Raw genomic sequence first — 21,397 nt, 5'->3', positions numbered from 1 at the left:
AAACCTTTGAAACACATAGCAGCTAGTTAAAAGTACATTACATGCCTGAGTGGTTGTTAGCACTAATGGTTAGCACTGTTTGCTGGCTTTATGAGCTGCAGCTCCTGAACCCATCCATTCGTAAACTGCACATGAGACTCCAAGGACTTGTAGCTTTGGAACTGTTCGCGCACCGCCGGCCGTTAGCCACCTAGCATAGCGAGCCCTGCGTCGGATTGTTTACATTTTTACCATCTTATTAAAACTCACCCGTCCACGTATGATGGCGATTTCCTTCATGTACATCACTTCGACATCTCGTACCCAACCAGATGTGAACTGGTTGTGAGCCTCTAGACCCTTGTACGCTCTCATTTCCTCAAGAGTGTGCAGAGGGTTTTCACTGAACACCGGGTAATGAACTATGTCGCCATGCTCTACATTTGGTCAATCATCTGGATTAGTGCTAAACAAGGCACCGTGGAGGGCAAAGGGGTCCATATGGTCGATCACGGAACATTTCCTCAGATATGTTCCATGATCTGGTGGCTCTAGCGTGCTGGCGTACTTATCCTTTCGCGACATGATATATTTAATATACGATAATATGCCACCCAAGATGGCGGACCGGGAGCTGGCCAGTGACGTCACTGAAAACCCCCTATTCAGCTTTCATAGTCGAGCGTCCCTTTTCCAACATTTCTCATGACATATGCCTACATTTTCCTGTCTGCTATGGCATTAAAGACAAGACAATACATCTGTGTGCAGTGGCAGTAGGTAGGTGAGAGAGAAGTGGGATGGAGATAGTGGTTGTGACGCTGTAGGTGCTTGCTTCTGGCTGCTCTGCACAGTGCATTGCTGTTGCCTTGCAAGCCTTGTCAGATGTAAAATAGTTTGTAATGATTACTTATTCTGGGGAAGGTGAACTTTTTTTTAGCTACCTCCCTTTATTGTATTTTAATATTTACTTTATCCTGATTTTACTTTCCTTCTATTTGCTCTTTAATTCATGTAAAGCACATTAAATTGTCTTTATAGTGACGTGAGCTATACAAATAAACCTGTCTTGCCTTCCCTGCCGAGGAGTTTAAATTATCTTGGCATAGAGCAAGAGCATCAATTTACCGTTGATTCTATGTATACCCTCGGCTATGTTCAGGAAATTTTGGGCACAACTAAAAAAAGGTTCCAGGATACAAGCGAGCAGGGTGGCTGGGTAATGTCTTCAGGAGGGAGGGGGCTTGGGATGGGCCATGCCATAATGGAGGGAGTGTCTGTCATATGGCCTAGGAGAGCATTGGGCTTTCCCCAGAAGAGCTAGAGCAGGTGTCAAAGGAGAGGGATCTCTCTACTGAAACATGCTGCCCCACAACCCATCCCTCTATCATTCCTCTATTTCTCTTCAAGAAATCAATGTGCAGTTGTAATTAAATAGTTTAATTTAAAATATCAAATCAGCAGTGCTGGTGATGCTTTGCAGTCTCAGTTTCTATGCACTACATATTCCATGCTTACTCACTCCCAGCTTGCTCCCTGACCAGCAGCTTGTCAAGTAGCTACAAGTATTAGGTAATAAAAACAAAGCTTCACTCAGGAAACATAAAAAAGCTTGAGGAGGATAAATTATTACAATATAAATAACTGTTTTTCCATATGATGAAGAAGTTACTATTCACTCATTCATTTAATAAGCATAGCAACGGAGGGGTACTTGATAATAAATACGTAAATTTGTTAGACTCTTGCTCATAACCTCATCAGTGCTGATGTTGCTACTGCACCATTTCCAGTGCTCGCAGAGAATCCAAGGAGTAAAAGAGGTATACAGTACGCAAGTTGTCCAACTAAGCAGCTCAAACTAAGCAGCTCAAATCCATCTAGACTTAACCACTTTGTATCAAATGAATGTAAATGCATGCTTTTATTTCTGAAAACATAGATGTTTCTGTGAGTTAAAAGGGGGTAAGAAGAGAAAGGCAGGTTTAAATGTTTAGCCAAGCCAGCTTACAGGGTGGCGTGTTGAATGTTGGCTGGCTGCTCAAAGGGGAAAAAAACAAAACATAACATTGAAAAGTGCAAATGCTGCAGAGCTAGGTCATGATCAGAAATATCAGTGCATGGCATTATCAAATATGACAGGATTTAGTGACGTTGATGGTCCACTGGGAACCACGTAAGGCATATCGTCATGGAGTGAGACAGCATTGTTATTTCTTCATGGTATGTTTATATTTCTGTGATAATCTAATTTCAGAAAAAAGGGCCAGTTATGAACTTTGTCCAACAATATTATTTTCTATTTGCATATTCTTGGCCTCAAGAAAGCAAATGCAGTGTGTTGATGACTCATATGTGAGGTTCTGTTGCTAATGCCCATTCCTTTTACACATAACGTATGTGTCACATTCAGCATCTTGTGTTTATGATCAGCTATTCTCTCCACCAGTGGTCTGTGATGTTTCTAATGGAGGCTAATCCTCAGGCAGGATTATTGACCATTGCCAGACCCATGGGCTTACAAGGTGAGTCGTCCTCCCTCACAATGCATGCACCAGTTTTTCTTCTTTTGTTTTTTTGTTTCAAGTTTACGTACACCAAATATGCTAAATAAAGCACATTTAATGAATAAAACACTGTTAAAAAGAAAAGAAAAGAAAGTGTGGTCATTAGAGATATTTACAAATGTATGTCCTGTCTTAAAAAGCAATAAAAAACAAAATTAAAACAACAACAACAACAAAGTAATACAGTACATGACACATATCCAGTGTTTACTATACTTATAGGTCCTCTGATGACCTTCAGTTTATCATGCAAAATTATTAGGGGGTGGAATACTTTAAGTAATTACAATTTTATTTGCTTCATCATTACCCATGTGACATAACTGAATAACTCCATAATCTCAAACCATTGCAGTCATGTATTCTTCTCAAATTCTTTAATCTATATATTTTTATGGCATTATAAAGCATCAATGTCCCTACACCGACTGAAAAATCTGAAAAAGTCTGGAATTTGATCTAAATAATTTCCTATATCTAGAATTTCCATCCATCCATCCATCCATCCATCCATCCATCCATCCATCCATCCATCCATCCATCCATCCATCCATCCATCCATCCATCCATCCATCCATCCATCCATCCATCCATCCATCCATCCATCCATCAATCCATTTTAAGTCATATCTTAGAAATTAGCATAAAAATGCCAGAGAACTTAGGGAATTTAGTTTTTGGAAAAGTATGAAATAATACCATGACAAAATGTGTAATAATCCTGAGTACTTAAGGAGAAAACAATAATGACTTGCTGCATTAGAAATGTATGAACTTGGATTCCAACAGTTTAGTAGACAAATGAATCACCCTAGCTTTTAGCATCATCCACCCCCACTACTATCCACCTCGCTTTCTCATTCATTTCACATCATACATGACTGCACAAGTTGCTAGATCATTAACTCAGCATTTTCAAGGCGACAGCTCAACATGTGAATCCCATGTGAGTCTTTAAAGCAGTGCCTTGAAACGAATAAACACGCCAAATTTCCAGTAAATGCAAAGGCATATTTACAGTCCGCTTAGTGAATGAGAGTCGAACTCACCCTGAAAGCTTTGGCATCTTGACAAAGCTGAACACATCCATATGTGCTGCTGACTGCAATCAACCTACACATCCAATATGAACTTCACTTCGGCACCATTGTAATGCATTGTTTTTTTATTTGCCCATTAATATTTCAGTGAAAAAAAGTAAGGCATCCAGAAGTCAGGTGTAGAGATTAGTCGTTCTCTCTGAGCCTCTGCATGGCTGAGTGATTGCTGTGTCCTCGCCTCAGCAGTACAAATCCACAGCCCATGGAAAAGGATCTGGCAGCGCAGCTTCCCCCGGTTACATCCTTCAAAGCATGTCTCTGTTAGCTGTGCTAAGCCACCTTCATTTAATTTCCATCGCAGTGGAATGATGTGCAGGAGCCGCACCGCAACAACAGCTTTGGAGGGAGACAGAGATAGCCCCAGTGACTAGAAAGGGAGGGGGTTGGCGATGTTGGTGGGAGATGAAAGTGGAGGGGAGAGAAACAGGAATGTGAGAGCTTGTTATCCTCCTGTATCTACAGAGGGCACATTATTTGCAAATAAGAAGTCCAGGAATCCCCTTCCCCAAAAACATGTTTGGATCATATATCAGGCATTCCGTGTTTAAAGAGAGAGCATTTGAGAAAAGAGCCAGATGGATGAGATGACACATAGAAACATGCTAACAAAACAACATAAGAGCCACAAGAGCAGCTGTTGCATTTTAAGGACCTAATGTGTGTCCCCCCCCCACCTCCCCAGCTGAGGTCTCTGCCTCACAGCTGCACATCACACTGCTTCTACTGTACAGGTGGATTTGTTATGACCTTTCGATGCAGTTCAGCAGCATTAGCTCACTCAGTGATCACAAGGAGCCTCCAAACCCATTTGACACACAACAGAGGTGATGCTAAAAAAAACAAAAAACTAGACGATTTAGAAGATTTACCACTGGAACCAATATCTAAAATAATAATCTGACATCAAAAAGTTCAAAAAAAATGTTTGCATCTTATATGTTATTAGTCAAAATTTGTTTAAAAAAAAAATTCCACATGAGATGTTGTAAAACAGTTCTGTAAATCAATCAGAGAACTCGAAGCATGTACGTCCCCAGTTTAATAACTGCCTAATATCACGTCCTGTGCAAATCCTAATGTTTTGGAAATGAAACAATAACTGAGAGAACAGCAAAGATCAGTTCCATCATTAGATGAAAAATCACTATAGCTTTACAACCCCAGCTAGTAGGAGACATTGCTCATAAAAAAAAAAAAAGAAAGAAATCACTCGCCTCTTTCTGGAAAAAACATAGAGCAAATTAACCTAATATTTGATCCATGGAGGTTTATTTTTTATATTTTTATGCATCTACACCAGTTCAGAGAAAAGGAGTGTTTCAAAGCAGTTGAGTAATCATCTTTGTGAATACTGATTGGAGCAAAACTGTGTCAGACAACATGACAGCAAACACGTTCTTTAAAGATATTTCCTCTAAATGCCAGATGACTAATTTGATTTGAGCAAATTGCCACAAAGGGGCTTATATTATAATCTAAAATCAAAATGGTCTCACAGTCTTTACATTTCAATTGAATCTCATTTGGAAGCCTGGTAAGTAAAAGCACAATCAGTAAAAATATTACCCCATGGCACAAAGAATGAAAAATATCTATTTTAGGGACATTTTCTGCATAAACAGTAAAAGCTTATAGAGGTGGTTAGCGTTCACTTTATGCTAACATGCCAGAACATATAAGAATCTGTAGAGTGAGTCAATGTGCCTTTGCTGAGAGTGATCCACAGAATAAAGACGGTTGTCACTTCCAATCAGAGTCAAGCCTGTATTTGTTAAAAGACTGAATTTATGATACCATTATTTAGAAAAAAACTGTTAAAGACATTATGTAAGTAAAATTCTCAAACCAATCACAGCAGATTATGCGTGCCTTGAAGGAAAAATGCAGCATGAATTCTAAGAATGAACCGAATACGTGGAGGATTCTATGAAAAGTGGAAAAACATGTTCAATGATCTGCTTCGGGTGCAAAGCACAATGTCCGATGGCAGCAGGATTGAGAGACTCAGCGTATTTTGGACGGTTTGCCTGTTCTGGACTGTGACCCAGAGGCCAGCATGAGTGGCAGAGGATATTAGGGTCAGACAGAAGCGTGATCTAAGGCTACTATGGCTGAAGCTTTGACCGATAAAACCCTTCTGCCCTGCTGATCTCATTTTTTTTATGAGTTCCTTTTAAAACAGCTGATTTCAGATATCCTGGGACATTAGGCTTTTTAAACTCAGCAGAGCTTAAATTTTGCAAGCACTGCTTTTGGATTACATTGCTTGCCTCAAAAGATAATGAGAACATGCTAAACTCTTGGCGCATAGTAACGGTTGGCAAAGGGCTGCTAAAGAGCATCAGAGCAAAATTGAAATTATTAAAAATGCAAAGCAATTTTTTTTTTCAAATGTTTTGCACCTTGCATAATTAGTGGAATCTCTTTTTATTTCGATTTTGTCATGTTACAACCAAATCTTTTTTGGAAACTTTTATGTAACAGTTTAATACAAAGTAATAAGTATAAGTCAAAAGAAATAACATGCTATCTATGAACATTGCACAAGTGGAGAAACATCTGTCTAGATGTGTCTTACTGGTTACTTTATCTAAAATTTAGGTTAGTATCAGCCATTTTTAGACATGAAAATACTTTTGAATACGATATATCATGCTTTGTAGTTCTGGCTATATGTTTATCTTTGCTGTCTCTCTTGAAGACTAACCAGTTGCAGTTTCTTACAGCCTCTTTTAGATTTTCTTGCCCTGTATTTTGGTCCATTAATCTTCACTTCAACTGATTATTTTCTGGTTTTCTGCAAAGAAAAATATTCCCTATATCATTGTACGGTTTTCGCCATGCCTTTCAGAGGTAATAGAGTGTACAGGTTCATAAAGAATCTTTTGGTTTGACCCAGGCTATACTCCTTCCCTTTTCAGATAATGCATGTAAAGAACTTTCAAAGCTTACAAAATGTTATAAAAAAAAAAAAAAATGCCTTCACCAAACAAAGAGTTTATGCTGAGATTACATCACACAAATATATATACATATATATATATATATATATATGAACCCTAACCCTCTATGAAACTGTCAACAAACCTATCCCAACGTCTCACTGTGACACTAATTATTCAATGGCTATGTCTGATTTATTCAGGTATTTAAACTGCATTTAGGGATTAATTTTTATATAAGTAATGGCGTGACTAATTGGCATAATAAGTCAAGTGTTACCTGGCTGAGTTACGCTATGCTTTGAACAGATTATGAATTTGAATTCAAGTTTTAGCACACCTGCTGATAATGCTCACTGCATTAGTAGGAGCCAGCAACTCATTACCGGCGAAGTGAGAAAACCTTGTAACGAGCACATGATGGTCAACACTCTGACAACTCTGTGTTTGAATGATGCCAATAGTGCTTATTTAGAGCTCATATTTGCTACACTTATTTATCTAATCAACCTATATAGCCTCATACCTGACTGAGATTCCCCATTATGCACAACAGACTTCATTGTTTGTGCTAGAGATTTTATTTGACAACTCAAAACAAAGCACTAGCCAAGAAAATGGTCTGTGTTTTTAATTTACTTGATAATGACTTTTAATGACCAATTACCAACTAATTACCATCAGAACTTAACAAATTATTTAATATCATAAATCTTGTTATAACTCAATCTTTATCTGCAGATGCCTCAGTTTGCTGGAGAGCAAGGAACACACCAGACAAGCCAGGCATTGTTCAGTTCATCATTTGATAATGGAAAAGTGTAGTTTAGCTAAAAAAATCCCAAAGAAGTATGAACGTGCCTGTTAGTCGCATTTTCCAATTGCCACAAACAGTATAGCTGACACAGTATACATGTGGAAGCAGGTGTTTTTGTCGACTAAGGCTCAAATTTAGCACTGTGTGTGATGGAAATCTGAAACTGCACATCACCCTGAACACATTATCCCAGAGGAGAGGCATTGGACCATGCTTTAAAAACATTTTTCTCCACCATTATCAGGGAGAAAGAACATGAGATCATGGGAAGATGAAGGCAAATTCTGGAATAAAACCTTTTTTTACACTGAAATGATTTGAGGAGGAGGAGGCAGATGGTGTAATGTTGAAGAAAACTAGGAAACTAGGGTACTGAGAGAACAGTGCATGCATGGAGAGAATTTAAAACATCTGCAAATTAATTCTTGCCAAATGATGACTTCTGTTCACCTCTATAAACCAAGGCGTATAATATTGACAACAATACAATATTTCTCCTTTTTAGCTTAAACAGCATTGCTCATGATTAGAAAATAATGTTAAACACTAGAACAGTAACTGCTCCCTCGGTTCATTTTACTGAATGAAATAATCAGAAGTTCTGAGTCCCCATTTTTCCTATGGTAATAGTCCGCAAAAGTTATTTTAAGCCAGCAGTGCCATTTGAACCACAGAACCAGAACTGTCACCAAAGTAGTACTGCCTAAGACCCTGTCATTAACATGGCCAAACACCAGTTTTTCTTTTGTTTTTTGTTTTTTTACTTTTGTTCTTGTAAATAGCAATATCACTGGGTTCTCTGTATTTTTAATGTACATACTGTCAGCATGGTAAGAATTTTGTCCTATTGGTCCAAAAATTTCTGCCTTGTCTTAAGAGAAGTGGATTAAAGGAGTGCTTGTCTATATTTCCAAAAGTATTGTCACAATCTAATAATAGAGATATCGAGTTGGCAGTGAATCTGCAGTTCAATACTAATGAGACTCCTGCGTCATAGTTGGAAAATGAGTGATGAAATCTATCTATTAGTTCAATTACTGAACACCTACTGAAAACCTGATTGATGGCTGCTATTTAAACATTAGGTGGTTGTGTCTGGAAGACTACACACTTATAGGAGAAGAAGAACAGCTCTTCAGTATTGATTTTATATCATCAAGTAACAGTTGTGGTTAATTTTAGTCATCAAAACAACAGCATGAACTTTATCTTGCACGTGAAGAAATATAACTGTAATTACAGCAAGCCTCTAGTATCCTGAAAAAGTTGCAAGTTCACAAGCTGGAATCCCACAGATTGCAATTCTGGCTCCCAAATCCAGACCCTTATTCAAAGAGTTTCCCCAGAGCTGCTCTCTGGTAGACCACTGCTCCTTTAAGGGATGGAGTAAATGCAGAGGACAAGTCCCATAATAATAAGTTGCAATGACACATGATCAATATCAATGAATCATTGAATGCAATCTACTTTTCGGGCATTTTTATTCCTTACTAAAAATCATCAAAATATGAACTACATGACCAAGCCATGCACATAAGGCATAGTTTTATTGAATGCTGAATACTTATTTTTTTTAAACCACCATAAAAAATTGCAATTTCTGCAAATCCCCCAGAAAAAACTTAACACTTTTAGCTTATTTTTCCATTCTATTTTGATATTTTGTTCTGCTGTGCAAAGTGACAAGTTCAGGACAGTTCAGGAAGTCCAAGAATGTTGCATAATATATCGTTCAAAAGACATCTAAAGAGTTTACCTCCATAATCAGATAGATTACACAAATTCTGATTTCATGGAAAGAGTACTTTGCCACGGCCAAAGTGAAGGTTACCAAAGAGAGCAAGACAACAACAACAGAGGTCGGGATGTTCTTTCTGATGCTTACTGAGTCTAAAACAAATTATCTGGCCACCAGAGAAAAGGTAAGTTTGCCACAAAACAAATACAGCATTGTTAAAAAAATAGTTTAATAGCAACTATAATGTACAAGAGTGAAAGTGTTTTGTTTCTGACATGCTTCATCACATCTTGGCCTAGCCAGCTAACAGAAGAGTTCAATACCATAAATTCAACCATATGGCACTTGAGAAAATGGAAGACCATGTCTAAAAACACCATTGAGACAACAGGAATCTGCAATATGACAATGACCCAAATTATTTACCTACAGTGTAATATTCACCAAGGACTGGGTGACAATGGGTCAAATCAAAGCCTTGATGTTGATACAGTTGAGATGTTATGCAAGAATCATCCAACAGCTGAAATTGAGAATTCTGGTAAAACTTTTTCAGACTTATGTCAGAGATGAATAGATGACTTCAGGAAGCATTCCATTAAAATGATATCAACCAACCGGAAGGTGATACTCTTTCTATTATGAGATACTTTTGTCAGTTTATTTAGCACAAACAATAAAATAAGGTTAAATAGATGTTTTGCCTCTAATTTAATCTTCTTGTTTCCAGAGGTAAGGATGATTAGACATAAATATGTAAATATTTGTAAAATACAAACCCAAAATTTAGTGGGAGGTTCTCATGGGTTTAACATTCCAAATCATAATAACTTTTTTTTTTCAAGGGTTTTGATGTGGACAAAAAATATGAATTTTAAACAATATTAGAAAGCTATTTCAAAATCCTATTTTAACGATCAAACATCATGAAGACAGTAGCCTTAGTATATTAAACAATAGGATATACCACAAACATACACACACACACACACGTATATATATATATATATATAATTTGATTTAATACCATTGGGAGCCCAAAATTCAATGGAGAACAGTATACTTACAGAATGACTGTAAAAATGCCAAGATCGTTGTCATCTGGGTCCATTGCTGATGCAGACTAATCAAGTTTGATGAGCAACTTCTTTACGTATTTTTTGCCAACACCTTCTAAGCCTTCTTTAGTGATAAGTACTCATGTTTTTTCTTCCAAATACAAAGATTCTCATAGCTTGATTTTGACTCAATAACCAACTGAGCTGCATCTGACTGGGCTAGTTATTATTACATTCAGCGGACCCTGTCCAAGTGAGTGGCCAGTGCCCCGAGGGAGGAGACCTGGCTTGTCGCTCCTGCCTTGGTAATGAAATAACATCACATTCCGGGCCAGTGCATCAGAAAACACACAGAGAGATCAATGTGGAACAGCTGGACTTCAATGGATGGCTGTGCTGGCTTTACCTCAATAAGCGGGCATAAACCTCTGATGAAAATTAGCTGCTTTGTTTTTGTCCTGCAGAACAATTTTTCAGGAGAGGTTTCAAATACATTTCACTGCTGCCTTAAACGAAGTAATATCGACATTACTTCACACAAAAAATAAAACATAATATATTTTTTCCCTAATTTACAAAGCCTTTTAAAATTTGCCATGTGTTTTATCATCCATGAGAGCTTAGATATTAAGCTTCAGCCGTAATCCAGACTCTATCACTGTCTGCCTGCCAACTGTTACCCCTAACCGAGCCAAAACTAAATCCTATATAAACCACAGAATTAGGTCCATGTTACACAGTAGCCATCAGGTAGCTTATTCTAAGCATATTTTCAGATAGATTGTTATTAGGTAGTCAATATGATTTTTTCTATTTCATGGATTGCCTTTATCTATAGAAATCATGTGATTCACATTTTTATATCTCTTTTTACCATATCCCACAGCTATTCTATTTTAACTTCATGCTTGCTGACACTGGATTATACCATGCTGATTCTCTCATGCATGAATGGCATTCACAGTCTTCCATTAGTTATGAAGTGAGGCACGTGTCTGCCTCTGCAAGCAAATGGAGCCGCTTGCATAACTCATCCCAAGCCAAGTACACAAAGCAATAGATGACAAGTGAAAGTTTAGTAAGCAATATAAGGGGAATGCAGCATGCAGCTTCCAGACATTTGGCAAAGCAACCTGGTTTGAGCACCATGCCAACAGCATGCAGCTTCTCCACTTCTTTGTCCAGTTGCTAAGCTTGGCCATATGGTCATCATGGAGTGCAGTGTGAGGTTAAAGCAAACCGTTCTGTGAGCGAAATGCTGCACATGAATCCATCCAATCATTTGACCTGGTGCTCGCCCCTGGGCCAAAGCACACTGCATTGGCGGCCTGTTTTTCTGTGTCACACAGGTCCAAAACCAAGCGAGAACAGAGGATGTGCAGAAAGCAATAACCATTCTCTGTGTCGGCAGTTAAGAATCACATTAGCTATGCTGTCTCTCTACAACAGACCTGATTTTAAGATGCCTTTCTATACCGAGTTGATTTAATGTGTTTCTCGCTGTGTGGGTGGATGGCTCATTTTAAGCAATTTAAGATACTGCGTGTTTCTTGAAACATGCTACAGTATGGCTTTCTGTGCCTTGGAAAAGTAAATATACCTATTTATCTTTATTTTACATTTGGTTGCACTGTAATCACAGACATTAGTATATTTTATTGTGATATCATATGACAGTTCAACACAAATTATAAATAATCTGTAATCCATCCATCTATTGCAGGAAATCTCTCTCTCTTGTACCTCTATTGCAATGATCTCCAGATCCAGTCTCTGAGAGCCTCCTAAACTCAACTTTTTCTTGTATCCCTGGCCCAACACATGAGAATTAAATGCCAGATTTACCAACTCAGAATCAATGTTATAATCAGCTCAAAGTCATTCATTTTACTGAGTATTGGACAAGGTAAGCATCTACAAGTTAGAGTCTGGACTGGATAATAACTGGGTCAGCAATGTGTTTGACCCAGTCAAACACATTACTTTGTTCCAAATAACTCCTTTTCACCTCTAAACCAAACTAAGCTTAGGGTCGGAAGTTGCAAAGCAGAAAGGTTAAGCTTTTGTCCCACTTTACATATTTCACAGCCTCTGATATATATAGTATATATCATGTATTTACCACCATCTGTTTTTTTCTCCCCCACCAGCCTCACTCTCTGCTAATGCTGCATAATGCTGCCATTACCATGCCTCACTGGTTGAGAGATGTAATCAGGATGGTGTGCCTCATAGTCTCTCTTCAGATACCTTTTGCTGGTTGCCAAGAAAAGTTCAATTTTTGTTTCTCATCTAACTAGAGCCCCTTCTTCAACATCTTTCCACCTATTGAACAAATAGTTGTCCTGTCAATAGATGGTCCCACCTGAGGGGAGGATTTTCAGCTTCTCTTGATTGACCACATTGTTGTTTCTCTTATTAAAACACTTTCTGCCCAACTTGTCCCTTTTAAGTTGATGCCAATTTCTTGGTATATCTAATGATGGGCTACTGTATACACAGGGCATCTGGCGATATTTAGGGGAATCAAAGTAAAATGGGTAAAGATACAAATGCATGCCTCAACTTTATTTTAGCATTTACTCTGATAAATACATGCATATATACACATATAAAACCATATAGCTCCATCCATTTTTGAACAACACTTTATGTTTGGTTTTTCACATTAAATTTAATGTGGCAAAATATGTTAAAGTTCAGAAGGTATAAATACTTTTGCGTGGGCCTAAATATGGTTTAAATGGAATTGAATTGAATGAAGTTAAAAGCTTTGTATTTCTGAATAATTAGTTAAGTACAGTCCAGAGCACATTAAACAAAATGCCTAAAGTTGTGGCTCAAACCAAAAAAGACTCATTTTCAATCCATTACAGCACAGGGAGTGAATTTTTCATTACTTTATGAAGCAGAACAAACACTAGATCCAGTCATTTGCATAAAATGATGAGACTTGCTCCATGCAGAACAGGAGAATGCATATTAATCTAATAAGAGCAACGACTTGGTCCATACTGAGGCCTGCAGTGGTATGTATTAAAAGCTATCAACCTCATTTCTTCCGCTGCTTTAGTTTGCTCTTCTTGTCTAAAATACCAATCAAGATAATTATCATTCGTGCCATCAAAATATTGCCTGGTACATAATTATTCATGATTAATTAAGCAAGTTGAAAAGCTAAATAAGGGATCCAGAAGTTAATTTTCATTTGCTCGATTACATATCAGCCAACCGAACCCCTGACAGCCCAGGCATAAAAACAAGCTGTTAAGCATCGGTATAGAAAAGGCAGGAAGTATACAGAAGTCAGTGGCAGTCAATGAAATCCCAGCATATCATATTCCACAAATCAGATAGCCACTCCTGTGTCAACATACTAAAGAAGCTCCTCCCTTCCGCCCTGGGGAGGATAGGATTCACAACATCCAGCAATTATCTGTAATGTGGGAGAAAAATCGATGTGCCCAAGGAAAAGCTGCTATAGGTCACCAAGTTGACGCTGTCACTTGCATCAAATGTACTCTACTGCTGCAGGCTGAGCTCCAAGCATCTTTGATAACCTCAGTGGGAGCATGCCTTATTTCTGATGTCCTGGATTATGAGATTTATCAGCCTTATAATACAGAATGTGATTGTTTTTTTTCATTCATAGAAGAATAATAAACTATCACAGACTTTAGTCTTCCATTGCTGAAGCTTGAAGCACCAGATTATGTAAAATCTGTGCACAATTATCTAACCTGTCTTTATTTTTATTCAGAGTAATTTGTTCTTTTACTATCTTGTTTATGTTTTCTTTTTTATCTGCAGCACAGCATTATTATGTTTTGTATTTTTATAACATAAAAAAGAACAATAAGAGTATATCCAGTTTAAATGTTAACAAGACAGCTCTTTTCTCTACCAACCAACCAACCAACCAACCAACCAACCAACCAACCAACTAACTAACTAACTAACTAACTAACTCACTCACTCACTCACTCACTCACTCACTCACTCACTCACTCACTCACTCACTCACTCACTCACTCACTCACTCACTCACTCACTCACTCACTCACTCACTCACTCACTCACTCACTCCATCAAAGTAATGTGTAGATATATCAATGTTAAGCTACTGGTTTGTTTGAAAAGCAGCTTGCCAAAAAGCTTTCCAATTGATGACGATAGCGGTTTGTAATACCAGTCGCTATACTGTAGCTGATGTTAAAATGGAGCCAATTATTCCTGGACCTTAAAAACAACTACTGCAAAATATGGAACAGTAAAAAGGCCATATATTTAAACTAAACACTATAAATTAGCTCAGAGTAATAAAAGCAAATCAACCTCTAAACTACAGTATGAACTAAGGAAACTATGTAAGAAAAACATTACAGTAAAAAGGAAAGTTTATAAAGTATATTTCTACTAAACAATGGTAATATGGATTACCATAATTTTCTCAAATGAGTCCATTTTAAATGTGCCTTGTGGTTTATATTAATTTTGTCATAAACAATATATAGGAGACACCTTAGACTCAACTTTAACTCTCATCAGCAATATAAGTTTACTTGTTGCTCAAATACATCTTAGGGATTTTATAAAAGTACAAAATAATTAAGATTGCTTCCTTTAAAACAGGTTTTGCTCTTCTCATGTTTTTCTGAAAACAAAACAACAAAACAGAAGTGAAACAGCTGTTGGCTCACCTCTGCTCCTCTTGGCTCTTGTCCAAGCACCTGGCCCCACAAATTTCACTTTTATCTCTGTTTTCAAGCTCCATGTCTTCTCTCTTAGGTAGCTATGAGCTGATGATGGGATGAGCTGGATGAGTGTGCCCCTCTTTGTGGCTTAGGAGATTCTGGCGGCACCACAAGAGTGGGCGGAGGCTCCTTGAAAAGCTGATAGTCTGGTATAAATTCTATTAAAGGAAAGGAGATATTGAGAAGGACTAAAAATCAATACCTCATGACCAGTAATGTTTGAAAGATCAGGCTAAGAAGGAAAAGTGAGCCTGCCATAGCCCAAGCCTTGACTCAGAGGCCGCGTCTGCAAGTGGTTAATCAAGTGCTAGTCTGACATCCAGATTGCATTTTCTACTCATCATTACTCCCATTTTCATCCTTCACTGCAAAGAAGATGTGGTATCAAATGTTCGAGGCGGTAATTCAAGAAGTAAAAAACCAACCCACAAATCTGATATAAAAGCACTTTTCTCGGAGGATGTTTTTTTACTTTCCTAGTTTTCAAGACACCATGTTTAAGAAAAAATGCATGAAAACTAAGGGATGCATGCCAGTAAGTGTTACATATGAATCAGTGAATGGGGAGGAGGCAATCTGTTTTTGCAGTTTAATCATTTCTGAGGAGCATCATAAATGTATACTATTAGTTTTCTGAAAGCTATGACTCCCCAAGGTAAAAACAAAAAAATGTAGATACTATCAACTGATGCAAACTTATTATATTAAATATTCAAAATATCTTTCTAAACTGTTGTAATTTTAAAGAGAATAGATACTTAAATAAGCCTTTAAACAGTTCAAGGGATGTTGTATAAAGCAAAAAAATTAAATCTATATAAGCCATTTTTTTCTTAAAATAAGTGCATTTTTTCTTGAATTGTGGGGGTGAGACATTTTGCAAATTTAACAAGTCAATTTGTCATTAAAATAAGAAACAAAAACAATTGTATTGTCTTATTTAAAGTGCATATTAACTAATAATCTAAGTAAAATAGCATAAGTAAAAATACTTATGCTATTGGCAAATCATTTTATTCGCATACTCAAATTAAGACAAAATTAACTTAATTTAAGAAACCTTTACTTATTTCTAGATCGTTTTTGCAGTGAGTTTTATACGCCCTATGGGACAAGTTCTCTTTCTCTTTAATGTACATTATTGATGACTTCTACTGTAAGTGCTATGTGCAGTTATCACTACTTTATGGAGCACCAGTACAGACAAGTGTCAGAAAAGGGGCATTACAAGCAAGGTTTTATTTGGTGGTCATTAAATATTTAAAATTGTCAATGGAATATATGCCCAACTCCACCACTTCCTGAAATTCAGCCCCCCCTTTTGTTTCCTGTCTTTCATTATTGGACAAACTGATTAACCCAGGTGTACCTATCTGGCTAATGTTGTCATGGTTACTGAGGTCAGACACACCTGGATTAAACAGTTTGTCCACTAATGAAAGACGGGAAACAAAGAAGCTCGCTGATACCACTGATCTCTATTTATTCAATGGATTGCTGATTGCCCGTTGGTAATACAGGGTTGAAGGGAAGCCACCGGCCGCCATATTGGTTCTCCCTAGTTAGACCGCTTACAATGTATATGTGCCCTACAGTATCGAACAACGATAATGTTCTCATTTTCAGGGCAACTGAAGACTTTTAAAATAAAGATAAATTAATAATAATATAAGTAGATGGCTTTAACTTATAATAAAAAATAGGCACATCACATTGCATAGTCATGATGAAGTCAATGAAGTCTCTAAATCATGTAGTATAACATATTATACAAATCCATCACAATAAAATTAATTTGTTAATGAAGCATAATAATACAGATGTGCCAAAAGTGCTAAATTGATGATGTACATGTAATATACATGTATTTATTACACTGTTATGGTAAATACATCTTACACATAATTTCAAGATTTTACATAAAGACTGAATTACAAGTATGTCAGTTAATGCTCTCTCTCTCTCTCTCTCTCTCTCTCTCTCTCTCTCTCTCTAGATATATATATATATATATATATATATATATATATATATATATATATATATATATATATATATATATATATATATATAGAGAGAGAGAGAGAGAGAGAGAGAGAGAGAGAGAGAGAGAGAGAGAGAGAGAAGAGGTTCATGAACTACTGGAGTTTGGCATATAATCAATTGTTACAAAGTGTACTCAGTCATTTTTTAAAGGCATTGGTTTGTTAATCTTTTCTAAAGTCAATTACCCTGAGAACTCAATTTTCCTGAACTAACTAAAATTATCTAAAAAATGAGTCATTTATATAGATTTTACAAAAAATCCTAAACTTCTATTTATAAATTGGGATGAATATGAATGCCATTTAAAATATACATCTTGAATTTGTTTTGATACCTTACGAAAGGATATATAAAAGCAACTTTGCTGTAATTTTAGATGAATCCTTTGCACAGCACACGAAATATTTTCTCCTGTTTACTTGAAACAACATCTTCAACACAGTCAGATTGGACGGAAAGTTTCTATGGACACAAACCTTTACATTTTACAACTTACAATTAAATGGGTTTGGGTCTAGACTTTGACTGGGCCAGTCTGACAGATAACAAGCTTAGGCTTAAAGTAAACCTTTTTAGTGTTGTCTTATTTCAAGATTTAGCCGCTGGTTAATAGTTTTTCTACCTGAGCAGAGCGTCTATGGACCTCAATGATGTAATGGTGCTTCTTGACAGGTCATCTGATTAATTCTACAGTTATCTATCCTGTCAACTTAGAATGATGAAGATGTTTTGGTAAGTTAGCCACACTTTTCCCATTCAGGTATGATGAACTGAGCAGTGCTTTATATATAGTTGGTCACTTTTTGAAGGCAAATGGATCCAAATGGATCTTATTAAAAATGTTCATATTAAAGTCGAAAGAGTATGAATGTAAAACAATGTTTTCGTTTTCAGTTACACATTACTTTGGGGCAATGACACTGGAGTTTGTGGAGTGTAAAATGAGAACATATAAAAAATGTCACGACTATCAAAACTAGAACGGACCAAAAGAATTTTTGGCTCATGGCCTTTTCTCTTCAATAAAACAACTAAAGTTCAGAGTAGACAAGGTGCTATTTCAGTTTTTTCTGAGAACAAGAATCCTGAGGACAAGTTAACACAAGCCCTGCAAACAAGGAATTCAGAAGTTGATGGATTAATTTTCAGGTGATAAAACCCATAATTATTCCACTGTTCTCTGCGCCACTCCTCCAATGAAAGCTGGAGAAAGGTAGCAGAGCACCAAAACCACAAAAAAAAAAAAAAAAAAAATTTAATAAAAACATAACACACCAAATAAACAAGCCCACGCTATGTCAGTTGAGTATTGCCATCTAGTGGTCTTTCCATAGCATTCACTTCCAAAGTTTTGTTTCTTCTCTATGATGATTCATATAAAATCAAGGCAAAAATAATCCTCATGTGTTTTTCTTGATCACCCAATAAATGCTGGACCTGACATTTAAGTTTCACTTCAAGAGCCCCTTGGAGAGTTTACTTAATTATTATTTTTTTTAAACCACTACTGTGTTGCAACAGTAGTAGTTTTTGACACAATCCAGTAATTTGAGCCATGTGCTAATTTGAGGTGGGGAAATTGCCTATTAAAAGCATTGCCTCAAAAAGCTAAAGAGCTTTGATTTTCAAATATGCCATTACTTTTCCCCCAAAAAATTGTTTATGTGATTGGAGTTATTTGACTGACCAAAATACAGTAAAGCAAAATGCTTATTTGTTTCTATATCCTTTAAGGAAGTCTTTAGAAAAATAGAAACTGTGTAATTTTCTCTTAATCAGTAAACATAGTTCAACTGTGTGCAATCTATTGTAATCTTAGTATGAACACCTGAGAGTTTGGAAGACAATGTTACAGTATGTACCAATGGGACTGAAATAAAATAAGAAAATAAAAAAGCTGACCCCCTTGTCTTATAAAAAACTAACTGCACATCACACTGAATATATATTTCCTGTAGCATGATGTGTGGTGGTATTATGCTGTTTTTTTTCTTGGTGAGAGGTAATGGAAAACTGAATGGAGCTAAGTAAGACGTTTACTGTAGGCCTTAAAGGTATTGTATGTACCCTATAAAGTCATCACCTAAGTCCAACTGAGAAGGTGCAAAGCAGTGTACTTCCTCCAAATTGTTCATTACACTTCCCTATCTGTTCATATTTATCAACAATCTACTGAAGCATCTTTCAGTTTTATGCATGGAAAGATATGTTGGGAACAAACCACAGTAAACTTTGCAAGGTAGTCTACAAGTCATCATCCCCTGGGTTTTCTACTTAAGCTAACATTTGTCTTGCTGCACCTATCCCTTTGAGAAATTATATAACGGGATGTCTGATGGGAGCCTTCCGGGAGTCTTTACCCAAACTCCTTCAGCACCAAATAAGCAGATCAAACGTAAAGCCGCCCACTTATCACCACTTCCCCTGTCTGTTTAGTGGACTCTCTGTATCTGATAAATCCTTATCGAGGCTATACAGTGCTGGTTCACATGTCGTGTTATCACACTGGTCTCTTCCCCAGGGCTCCCACAGGAAGGGTCCTTTCAGAGGGCATGGCATGCCATGTATCTCAGTTAACTCACAGTGAAGAAATAATACACATCTGCTGAGAGAACGCCGCTGATGTATACATTTACATTTCATTTCTGGTCATGGTACTCTAAATCTAAGAATTAAACAAGTTGAACTTTGCTAAGTGCAGGATACGTATATAAGTGGAGGTGATCAGTTTTTGCAGTTTAATCATTTCTGAGGAGCATAATAAATATTTACAATGGGTTGAAAAAGTACCCCCCACACTTTAACACGTTGTGTATTTTTTTGCAAGCCTAAATCTTTTAGACAGTCAGTCAAAGTTAACCTGAGAAAAAAATATGTTTTTTCAACTGATTTTAGTTTTTACGGTAAAAAAAGAAGCAATTTGAAATAATTAATTTAAAAAAGCGGTTGCCCTAACACTTGTCTACACTACTGAACCCTTGTCAGCAACAACTGCTATTGAGCGTTTGTGATAACTGGCATTGGTTACTTCTAACTTTGAAATGATTTTGGTACACTCCTTTTTGTTTTACCGTAATTTAACCATATTGGAGAGTTCTCAGGAAAGAACTGCCAGTTAAAGCTATGCCACAAAATCTCTTCTGGATTTAGGTCCAGAATTTGACCATGTCACTTTAAAACTTGGTGTGAATAACATTTTGGCTCTGCTGCATAGCCCAAGTGCACCTGAGCTTAAGCTAATGGACTAGTTGTTGGTTATTGTCGGAATTAGTCCTAAACTATTTTTCTCAAATGTCTTGGGGATAATCAAGATGTTTGAATAGTAACATTAAATGGGCCCATGAGTTATTTTTGGTTTGCAATGGGTTTTACCCTGACAATCTTGCATGAGCTGAGCTTATTGATGAACCATGCTTACAGTTTTCTTGGTTCTTTTTTAACCTCCTGGAGGAGTTGACGATGCACTCCTAAAGGGACATTTATAGTCTGCTCTTGTGAACATTCATTAGAGCCTTGTAAATTATCGTAAAATTTACAAGACTTCACAGAATAACGTTAGTGACTGTGTTCCTCATTTGTTTTGAATTCCTTCAGAGGGAGGGATAAGTGTAGCTTTTTGAGATCAACTACTCCCACTTTATGTTGACAAAGATCTTCTATGAACTGTTGATTTTACTTTGGGTGCAGAAAAGGAAACTGGACTGTTCAATAAATTTGGTATATTGCTATCAGTTATGTTATTTATAATAAATTGAAATTAATCTGAGCTAATAAGGTACTTGAATCTGATATCGGCTCTGATATTGACTAATTAGCTGGATTAGATATCTGATGAATGATGCTTACGCTTAAAGTGACCTAGCGACTTCAATATTCTTGGGTAAAAAGGGCACAAAAACGCTTGTACTTCCTGCGGAGGATGAGGAGAGTCCACCTGCCCCCACCCATCCTCACCACCATCTACAGAAGCACCATAGAGCGCGTTCTGACCAGCTTTCCCACTGTGTGGTGTGGAGGCTGTAGATTGGAAAAAGGTGAGAAGAGTGGTGAGAACAGCGCTCCACAAAACACATTGTATCCCAGCTCTGCGTGTCCCGAGCCTGTAACATCATCAATGACCCTTCACACTCCCACCATGGACTGTTCTCCTTGCCGCCTTCAGGGAAGAGACCTCTTAGCATCCGATGCAGGTTGTGCAGATTCCAAAACAGCTTCTTCCCCACCGCCATCAGACAGCTTAATGTGGAAAAAAAACTCTAAATCATGTCTGCATCAAACTGACAACACCAAACCAAAACACTGCACAATTGCACCATACATATTTAATTTTCTATCACAGTGTTTACATTTGATCACTGCTGCACTTTAACAAATGGAAATTTCATGAGAGCTGTAC

The 21,397-nt window shown here is 37.1% G+C and overlaps 1 protein-coding gene across 3 annotated transcripts in view; it reads right to left on the bottom strand.

Annotated features, from left to right (window-relative positions):
* The window catches only part of frmpd4 (FERM and PDZ domain containing 4), a 57,449-nt gene extending 42,408 nt beyond the window's left edge, over positions 1-15,041 (bottom strand). Inside the window, exon 1 of one of the 3 annotated variants that reach the window (XM_038293422.1) lies at positions 14,902-15,041. In XM_038293422.1, coding sequence (XP_038149350.1) covers positions 14,902-14,975 — 74 coding nt within the window. In that variant the 5' untranslated portion in view covers positions 14,976-15,041. Of the gene's footprint in view, positions 1-3,595; positions 4,047-10,210; positions 10,469-14,901 lie in introns of those variants that run through there. The other 2 variants (XM_038293423.1, XM_038293424.1) reach the window with 2 other exon arrangements.
* Positions 15,042-21,397: the final 6,356 nt, after the last annotated feature.

This window comes from Cyprinodon tularosa, unplaced genomic scaffold (genome assembly GCF_016077235.1).
Source record: "Cyprinodon tularosa strain WSP-4 unplaced genomic scaffold, ASM1607723v1 ctg326, whole genome shotgun sequence".
NCBI classification, from domain to species: domain Eukaryota; kingdom Metazoa; phylum Chordata; class Actinopteri; order Cyprinodontiformes; family Cyprinodontidae; genus Cyprinodon; species Cyprinodon tularosa.
This window is presented reverse-complemented; position numbering and strand designations above follow the sequence as displayed.